Below are 10,076 nucleotides of genomic sequence, written 5' to 3'. Positions count from 1 at the left end.
TGTAAGCCCTGGGACATAGACCATTTTCCATTGAAAAGGTCGAGTTTACCTTGCCCCAAGTGTTCAGGACTCCAGCCCTTGCCTGCACCCCCGCGACCCCCGGTCTATAAAGTGGGTATACCGCTAAACCCGATACAATTAATAGAACAGTCCTATACAACATCTTTCTATTCTAACGTATATTTATATACTCTTTAACAATTTACAAAATTCCGTCTGCTATGTATCACCATCAGTGTCCCCCACCCCACGCTCACAACACACAATGGACTATTCCATCACTAGGCTCGCTGCACCTAAACATTGTGTTGCTAGGGGCGCTGAAACTTCCTATGGAAACTTCCCATGGAGATGGAAACTCCGAGAGTGGGAGTTTTCTACACAGCATCAAATACTGAAGCAGGGTTATCATCACAGTGGGAATTTTAAGGCACAGAACATGAGGGAAATTAGATTAAACATTGTTAGCAAAATGCCAAGCGGTAACCTCCTTTTGAAGTTGAGCAGCCAATCTGGCTCAGTAAACGTATATATACGTTAGCTAGCTAACGTAATAATGGAACCGGTAACGTTATCCTACCCATCCTACCCAAGTCATGACAGAAGCAGTTTTTTAACTGTTAACGTTATGCTGTTTGATGGAATACTGACAGTAATGAACGTGCTTACGTGCTACTATTGGTCTTGTAGCGTTATATCTATGACCATCTAGCTATATCTATAGATATAATCAACAAAGCACAGGTTATTTTTTATTTTTATTTTTTAACAAAGCACAGGTACTAGCTAGCTAACATAGACAGTATAAGAGCTAATGAGTTCACGCGAGTTCCCCGTTGCTGCCCTAGCAACGGCCGTAGCAACGACACAAGGGTTTCGTTAGAGAGTTAGCGTCAGCGTTATAGCTTATGATAACTTTGCACAAGTACCAACATGAGTTCACCCAAGAAGAAAAAAAATATTCCTGATGGTCTAGCACTCTTACCACCAAATCCACCACAGGTAAGTCAAGAGAACATGTCTCTATCATTGTTTTTCAGTGCAACTTTTATAATAATAATAATTTGCCACTTAGCTAACGGTTGTTAGCTTAACTGACCATGGCACTGAGATAACTTTTTTTCATATAGTCAAATATGAACACTTGACAATACAAAATAAAAAAAAGGTTAGTCTTATATTACTTTTACATTTGTGTCAAACGACACCAATCTAGCTAATGTTTCACTCCATTGTCCAGGTCCACAGAAAAAGGCCGTGGATGGACACAAAACCTTCATTTTCTCTCTATCCCCCAATCAAGCAGAAATCTCAAGGAACTGTAGCAGCTGTGAAAGGTGAGTTGACACTTTTGAGTTGGTAGTATTTTTCAGTTAGATAAAAAAAATATAGGTCTAATGCTAACTCAAACACTAGTTTGTATGCCAACTCTTATACTGCTGTATTTTATAAGGACTAGCTACGTTACTTGTGGCTTTTCTGTTTGAACTGTTTGCCCTGTGTGCTGCAGGAGACGGGCTCATTGAAGGGGCGGACAGTAGACCAAGTCAGAGTTATGGCAGAGGTCAGACTCTGCTCCAGAGCAGAAAGGCAGTGCACATCCGTGGGGCCTCCAAGCATTGCAGCAGCTCCCGCACAGAACTCATTAAGAAGCGCAAGAATCTCCGTGAAACTCTCGTTAAATTCATATGGTGACTTACTCTATATTTTATAAAGCTTAATTATATGTCTGTCATGTCATTTCCATCTATATATCTATCATTCTCTACATCAGTTAGAGACAAAATTACACCGCTTAGGATAGGAAATACTGTGTATAACAATAAAGTGGCAATTGTTGTGACTCCCATTTTGCCATTTTTTTCTTTCTCTTATTAGCCAGCAGGAGGAAGAGGATGGCAACTCTCCACTATGTGGCTCTTCCAAATTTAAAGCGAAGAATGATCATGAAATGGTGAAATGCAATACACACTTGATACCATACAGTATATTATATCACAGGCCCCCTTTTGTTGTGCGTGTGCCCATAATGAAGACGTTGTGCCCATCATTCTTTTACATAATCTTTTCAAGACACACATATGCTATCCTTTTAATCACTGTTTTATTTAGTTAGTCTCTGTGATTGCAGGTGCTAGGTATGTTTCTTTTTTAATTTTTTGTTATGTAATGGATATAGTTGATATTCTATTCTTGCTTTTACCAAGGCCAAGCAATACAACTATGTAAATTGTTTTGTAATCCGCACTGCCACCAAAAAAATTTAATTCATGTCAGGCATTGTTTGTTCAAAATGTCGCTACTGAAAATGGATTGTAATATGCTGTCCTGTCAGAGATATAACTACTACATCCAGAAAGGGATAGACCTGGAGAATGTGGCTCCTCTGATGGACTCTTGGCTGGAGAACATTCAAGACATGGTACCCTGCCACCTGAAGAGCCTGAGCACACCGATGGAACTGCTGGTGGATGAGATTAAGGAGGACTACCTGCTCAGCGTCAAGACAGCAATCTGTATGTCATTACACTTGACGTTTTATGAACTAGTAGTATTGTTTTAACAGTGTTACCCCAACAATATTTGGGCACTGGGTGATGTGTGATGCATAGGAATGTGCTAATAAAATATTGTTTGTTTTCTTTTTGATTGCAGTGAAATACACATTCAAAGATTCAGAGGAAAATGATGAGGACAAAGCCGAAGATCTACTCCCTCACAGACTTGAGTAAGTCCGCAGGACGTGACAGAGAATGTTGCATGTAGCAAGGGTCATATGACCAGGACACATAGAGATAACTTGTTTTGTATTGTACAAGGAAAACCTGAGTTTTAATAAGCACTGACTCAAAGCCTTTAGAATTATGAAACATATTTTTCTGTTATCCTTCACTGTCAGAGTGAAGTCAGTGCCAAAAACATGGAACACCTCCTTTGTCCACGCGCAAAAGAAGATGAGGGATAATCTTCACTCTTTCAACCCCACTATGCTTAATGTGTTGTACATTTGGCATGCCTTTTACAAGTAAGTATGCCATGATGATACATTTTTTACTTTTGTTAAAACCACACCTTTGTTTCATTTGTCTTTACTGTTTAGAATGCAGTTGAAATCAAAATAATGGCGTTGTGTGAGTTTGATAAACTTTGGTCAAATTAGCCTTTTCAAACATTGCAGTTAATTAATATAAAGGAAAAAACAACAAGTGTTGAATATTTTTAATATCTGTTAATCTATAATACTTAAGTCAGGGTTACAGCATGTGACAAGTAGTACATATGTGACCCACATAATGTAAAGACGATAAACTGAATTACTTATCATGGCAGCCTGTTATGCATTATTTAATGTTACTCTAAATTCTATCAATCAAATTTGGTAACTGTGGGTATATTATTACACCAATAACAGCAAAAATTAAGATATTTATACAGCATATAATAAACATATTTGCATTACACCTTGTATAAAGTGTTTAACAGCATAAACGTGGACACATTTTTATTTTAAGAACAAAAAAATACAAGTGCTGTATTAGATCCATGTTTGCCTATCATCTCACCCTCCTTGATGACATGCTTGCAGAAATCTCCGTCTGATAGACGTAGAGGAGTTCCACCACAGAGAGGAGTCCATGGAGATCTCTGTGTTTCAGCAAATTGTCACCAGACATGTTGGAAATGCTAGAGAAATCCTCCTCAAAACGTGAGTCCACATATCTTAACACCAAGATACATGTGCTCAGTTAAATCACAACCAGGAGTACATTTGAGTACAAACAAGGAAGCAAACAATTTTGAAGAGCAATAGCAATTTCATAATTGATTCATCCTATTTCTGTGGTTCAGGACTATATGCTTTTGTAAACAAAAGACATCTTTAAGTTGCCATTTGTAAAATAGGGCTCTTTTGCAGTAACATGGAGTGGCAGCCATAAGCTATTACAACAGAAAATAAATGTCTTCTCCACAACCCCCAAATGGTTTTTGTAAATTCTAGATTTGCATACTCACACATTTCCTGCTTATTAGTACTCCAACTGTATATCAGGACATTATTAAGTATATCTACCCAACCGTATGAAATTATGCATTATCTTGCATACATACCTTCACAAAACTGACTAAGATTAGGTGGTGCCACACAGAATGTCTGTATAAATATTTATTCCTGTATCACACTGAGAGTACAGTCAGCAGTGGTGGAATGTAAATAACCACATTTACTCAAGCATTGTACTTAAGTACAATTTTGCAATACTTATTTGTCTGACATTTTTAGGTACTAGTTACTTTGCAGACTTTGATTACTAATACCATTTTTAAATCAACTAATACATTATGATATATTATTATATGTTAAGCAACCCAGCAACATATAAAGTATTTGAAATTTGCTCCACCTTTACCAGCTACAACATTAAAGTGAGGAACACATTATGCATAATTTTATATATATATATCTGTATATATATATATATATATATATATATATATATATATGCTTACATTTGATTTTGCTGTTTTCTACACCAGTTGGCTTCCTGAAGTGCACAACATTTACTACCAGGGGTGCAAGTATGAGCTGGTGCCGGCCTCCAAGAACATGGCCAAACTGCTATCTTTCTTCAACTGTGCGGCTGCACTGATGACCTCTCAGCTGCAGAACCTTGCAATAGACTCAATCAGGGACTATACACACCTAATTGCCCAAGACCCGGTATGAGAAAGTATTCTAAACTTCAGGCCAATATATTTTAGAAGAGGGGGCTGGAAAAAAGTCATCTTAATAAATATTTGGATTTTGACATAGATGTACAGATGGACACTAAAAGTTGCACTTTTAATCTGCCTTCTTTTGATTTGCTCTCCACCATTTTAGCAGTCACAGCGAGCCTTTGAGCATCCAGGCTTTGTGCTGCATCTGATCCTGGAGGACAGGGAGATCATTATTGAGCCCAAATTCAAATTGTATGAGGAGGCCCTCCTTAACGTCTATGAACTCATGATCAGGTCTATTAGCATGATACCGCGTGTGGAAACCAAGTTGTACTTTGAGTGGGTAAGAAGAAAAGTGTATGTGTATGTGTGTGTGTGTGTGTGTGTGTGTGTGTGTGTGTGTGTGTGTGTGTGTGTGTGTGTGTGTGTGTGTGTGTGTGTGTGTGTGTGTGTGTGTGTGTGTGTGTGTGTGTGTGTGTGTGTGTGTGTGTGTGGTATATACCCCTGCAATGAATCCTCCCTTCATGAAGGTTGCTATGTTCAGTTTTTGTTGTTTTAAAGAGGTGTTGAATCAACTTTATGATAATTTTGGAGGCTGATCCTCATTGATATAAATGGGGTGGACAATATAATAACCAAACCTGCACCACAAACTGTAGCCTCCAAAATGATTATGAAGTTTAATCTAAACCTCTCTAAAAACAACAGAAAATCTGTATTATATAAGGTTTTTACTGGAGTCATGTCTGGATGCCCTATTCTACTGTTTTTTAAAATCACAGTAGCTAATCATTGCTTTGCAATATGCAGCTTGGGTTTATACCCTACGTCATGTGTTTCTAGCCAGGCTGCCAGTTTGGAAGCACCCTGAAGCCCATCATCCTGCCAGAGATCCTTGAGGCCCAGCAGGAGGAGGTGCGCCGTGTGTTCTGGGCTGAGTGTGTCCGGCCCAAGGAGTATATCCATGAGTATGATAAATATGCCATACTGGTATCCAGGCAGGCAGAGGAGGATGTGGATCAGTTCCTGAGTGAGCAGCACTCCTTTCAGGAAATCATGGCAGAGGTAGTTCACTACCAGCAGCTTGCTGACCAGATCCAGTACACATCAAGCAAGGTATTTGTAATTCCTTATTCTGTAAGAGTGCTGTCCATAACGTACAGTGTCGTGAATTCAAAACATTTCCCTTGAGGACAATAAAGTCTATTTGATCAGTATTGCGGAAGTCACCGGAAATGACAATGTGATGGCTATAAAAGTTATTACTTTTATATTTTACTTAGATGTTTAAAGAAACTTAAAATGTAAAATAAAAGTATGCGAGTAGAATGTGAAGTGACAGCAAGCAATCAACCAATCAACCAATCAATCAATCAATAATTTTTATTTGTCACATGACATTTTTTATTTTCTTTACTCTCTAATTCCAAATGATAGCTATGACTGTTTAATAAATCCTGATACCTAAACAATCGGAAAATCTCAAAAGTAACCGTCTTTAAATCGTGATGTTTTCCGTGACTAAAACGTTCTGTGCTTATTTACAAAGTAATTTCCTGAATGACGTTAACTGTGTTACTGACCAGTACTTTGGGCTTCAGGTGGTACGTCTGGGCATGTTTGAGGTTCAGTCCCATAAGCTCGTCCACTCTCTCGTTAAGCGTGCTCAGGAGCTCCAGCAGAAACTGGTCACTCGGATGCTACAGGACCACCAGGAAATCAACAAGAAGTCAGTTGGTTCGCCATTTTCACTTTTTTTCTCTCTACATCCACGCAGAAAAACGTTAAATGTAACAGAGTTAGCTTAAAGTTATAGTTTTAAAAGAAAAGTTGACAGGGATTTCTGTTTGAAAAATACAGCTGAAATTTGCATAGAGAAGCTTCAGAGTTCCGACCTTAGTTGGCCACTCGCCAAGTGCCTCAAGCTAAATATTGTGCCGGTCAAAGGGAATGTACAGTAGTAGCCTTTTTGGTTTTAGACCCAGTGCTGTATTGGCCTCTATCCCAATGGTACCTCTCCAGGCTGTGCCATAATGAAATTGTTATTAATTAACTATGTACCCCCTTAGTATGTGTCACTAAATTAATGCTCTTCCTCTCACAGGCTCTGTAATGAATTTGAAAATATTGCAGAAAAGGCACTGAGCACACCAACTGACACCCAGAAACTGATGGAGCTTCAGGTAACTAACCCAAACGCTTGTCACATATTTGTTTTTATTTTTATTTTATTGGTTATTTGATAGGGACCATGCACATTTATGAACATTGTTGTATAAAAACACCATGTAAATATGCCAGAATTAGTTAAAATAACTACTTTCCATCTGCATATGTTCTCTAGGCAAGTAAAAAAAAAAAAAAAAAAAAAAAAACCCATCATAAAACCCCTTTTTTATAAATATAAAAGGTACACATAATGGTGACATTGACAAAACAAACAAGCAAAACAAAACAAAAATACATGATGCATGATACATGACAAAGACGTTATTTATCCACCTCTATACTGCATTCGATTTACCAGTGAAAGTGCATGGGTAAAGAAATGTGTGACTGTTAAAAGTGAGTGCATCTCTGGTTTTCTAGAAGCCACTGTTTTAAATGAGTTTTAAAAGTGTTGAATGTAGGACACTCTCTTATTGGGAGGGGCAAGCTATTCCAGAGTTTACCTGCTGTTATTGACAGTACGTTTTGTCCAAAAGTGGTGCGTCTACTCTAAATGGTATCACACAGTCCCCTTTTACAGGGGCCCGTGTACTTCCTCCGCTTTCCAGTCTCCGAAAGAAGCCATGCAGCGGAGGGGGGCAAGATTACATAACACTTTATATATCAAACAAGCATACCTGAAATGTTTAAAATTTTCAAAACTTAAAAATGTATGTCTCTCTAAGATATCGCAATGGTGAAATGACAATGCCTTTTTATCAAAAGTTTTTATGGCTTTCTTAAATAGAGATTCAATGCTTTTAAGTAGTAGTTATGCTAGTTAGTGACCAGTTAGTAAAACAATACTCAATATGTGAAAGGATCATAGTATACAAAAACAACTTGGCAGCTTTGTTGTCAAGAAATGGCCTAACTTGTTTAAAATTCCGCGAATTAAATTGAACTTTATTTGCCACCTTTTTCCACATGACTTTTGAACGTTAGGGTGGAGTCATACATAGACCAGCAGTGTTTTACTATACAATTGTCCCTCACACATCTGTCCCCAAAGCAGTTAGGCATGGCATTACACATTAAGGATCCAGTCAGTAATAACAGATGAAAACGTTACATGTTTGTTAACACCTACTTACTGGACTGTGGCAGTGCAGCAATTAAATACTTTCTTTTTCAGTTTTAATTATTTTGCCATATAGGACGTGAAGTACTATACCAGTTTGTTGTTGCCCTGCACTCCCATCCAGGCCTTCATGAATAAGGTGGAGACCACAGAGATGCCTCTGTTGGAGCAAAGACTGGCAGACTCCAACACACAATTGTGTTACCTGATGGACTTTGTCACCCTCTCACCATTGGACATGGAGCTCAACACAAAGACCATCCAGTGGCTTGAGCGTATGCCATCCATCTTTAAGGAACACCAACAGATCATTTCTGAAAAGACAGAGCAATATCAGAGTGGCCTTAAGGTCTGTGTCTCTACTCTATCTGTCAAACTATTGATCTGTTGACTGGAATCTGGATTTTTTGCATCAGAACTGTTGAACCAAATTATTATTGTGAATGTGAAATGAAAATTATTGCTAAAAAAACAACAAAGAGTGCATTTCTGTGTGTGCATTCCAGATGTGCCGCGACCGCTTTGTGGAAGAACTGGAGAGCTACTGGGCACAGGTGGAGGAGTTTACCACCTTTGGTGAGCTGACGGATCTCAGCAAGTACTTGAAGAAGGCCCAGGCCCTCAGTGCTAAACTGGAGTTAGCCATGGAAAAGGTACATGAAGATTTCAATGCTAAAAAATATAGAGAGTACAGAACAAAAGAGGTCAATTTATAATCTATAGCAACAACTCTGTTAAATAAAAGCTTTGGAGAGTGACAGTAGGCCAAAATTGTAGTAAATCATGCAGACAATGTTTAGTTATACAGTCCCTCCAGAAAAACGCGATTATGCGATCGCATAATTCAATGCATAATCAGCCAAAGTCCACATATTCATGCGGGGCTGCATTTTTTCAAATATGCCGCACTTTCGCCACATAAATTGCTGATTTCCGCGCAAAATATGCGGTGCTTGCATGATTTCATAATCCCCGCATTTTCGTTGCAAAAAAGTCACATATATCTTAGCAGAAAGTTGAAGAAATGTTGCGTTTACTTCACACAAGAGCAGCCATTTTCCCCTGTTGCCATGGGAACGTTATGAAGTGACGTTATGAAGTGACGTGATGAAGTGACGTGATGAAGTGACGTTATGAAGTGACGTTATGAAGTGACGTTATGAAGTGACGTGATGAAGTGACGTTATGAAGTGACGTTATGAAGTGACGTGATGAAGTGACGTGATGAAGTGACGGGATGAAGTGACGTTATGAAGTGACGTAATTACGCGACGTGAACATCATAAAAAAGCAGGTGTTGGAGGTTGAATTTGACATGTACTTTGAGTCTCTTAAGTTGGTATCCAATAAGAAAGCTATCTTAATATCTGATGTCTACTCAAATTTCTTTGTTTAAGTGCTCCTGCTGTCTATATTATTAACGATTTTTGAAAGTCTGTCTCTTTTGTATCTTTTATTTCCATCTGTTTAGACTATTACTTTTATTTTTACTTAAATATTATATTATTTGTATATATTTTTGTATCTTATTTGTTTACTTATTGCAATGACTGAATATCTGTTAACTATTTTTGAATTCATTTTAAAAAAGGCAGGGTGTTGGGGGAATCACTTTTTCTTCTCTTTTTCATCAAACCGCAGTTTTTGCAAGTTCCCGCATTTTTTACAAGTTCCCGCAATGTCATCGCATAAAATTGCATAAATATCCCGCATATTCCATCGCATTTTTTAAGAAAACGTGCCGCATAATCAAGGATTTTTGCCCGCAACAATCACAAAAAAACTCTGCGTTTTTCTGGAAGGACTGGTTATACTGATACCCAGACCATGATAAAACATATAGCATAAAGTGTCTTTGTTTGTATCAGTACAACGGCACCTTACACTGGCATGTAAGATCTGCTTTTGCAGTATGACTCAAGGCTGAATATAATATTTGATTTTAGAAGTACTTCACTTCACACATTTCATAAAAGAGCAGAAGTGGAATTGTATGTAATTGGCAGTCATGTAGAGACATGCTTGTGATTGAAAGATACAAATCCATTATACAGTGGATTAATGCATT

General features: G+C 38.0%; 1 protein-coding gene across 1 annotated transcript in view; it reads left to right on the top strand.

Annotated features, from left to right (window-relative positions):
• Nucleotides 1-933: 933 nt before the first annotated feature.
• The window catches only part of dnah7 (dynein, axonemal, heavy chain 7), a 97,472-nt gene continuing 88,329 nt past the window's right edge, over nucleotides 934-10,076 (top strand). Inside the window, exons 1-15 of the mRNA XM_039817840.1 lie at nucleotides 934-1,002; nucleotides 1,241-1,337; nucleotides 1,511-1,691; nucleotides 1,879-1,954; nucleotides 2,336-2,516; nucleotides 2,656-2,728; nucleotides 2,900-3,025; nucleotides 3,587-3,706; nucleotides 4,537-4,720; nucleotides 4,883-5,062; nucleotides 5,563-5,835; nucleotides 6,321-6,448; nucleotides 6,824-6,902; nucleotides 8,133-8,357; nucleotides 8,515-8,661. Of these exons, the coding sequence (XP_039673774.1) occupies nucleotides 934-1,002; nucleotides 1,241-1,337; nucleotides 1,511-1,691; nucleotides 1,879-1,954; nucleotides 2,336-2,516; nucleotides 2,656-2,728; nucleotides 2,900-3,025; nucleotides 3,587-3,706; nucleotides 4,537-4,720; nucleotides 4,883-5,062; nucleotides 5,563-5,835; nucleotides 6,321-6,448; nucleotides 6,824-6,902; nucleotides 8,133-8,357; nucleotides 8,515-8,661 (2,139 nt within the window). The remainder of the gene's footprint in view (nucleotides 1,003-1,240; nucleotides 1,338-1,510; nucleotides 1,692-1,878; nucleotides 1,955-2,335; nucleotides 2,517-2,655; nucleotides 2,729-2,899; nucleotides 3,026-3,586; nucleotides 3,707-4,536; nucleotides 4,721-4,882; nucleotides 5,063-5,562; nucleotides 5,836-6,320; nucleotides 6,449-6,823; nucleotides 6,903-8,132; nucleotides 8,358-8,514; nucleotides 8,662-10,076) is intronic.

Source organism: Perca fluviatilis, chromosome 12 (genome assembly GCF_010015445.1).
Source record: "Perca fluviatilis chromosome 12, GENO_Pfluv_1.0, whole genome shotgun sequence".
Taxonomy (NCBI): domain Eukaryota; kingdom Metazoa; phylum Chordata; class Actinopteri; order Perciformes; family Percidae; genus Perca; species Perca fluviatilis.
Note: the sequence above shows the minus strand (reverse complement) of the source record. Positions and strands in the feature narration are given on the sequence as shown.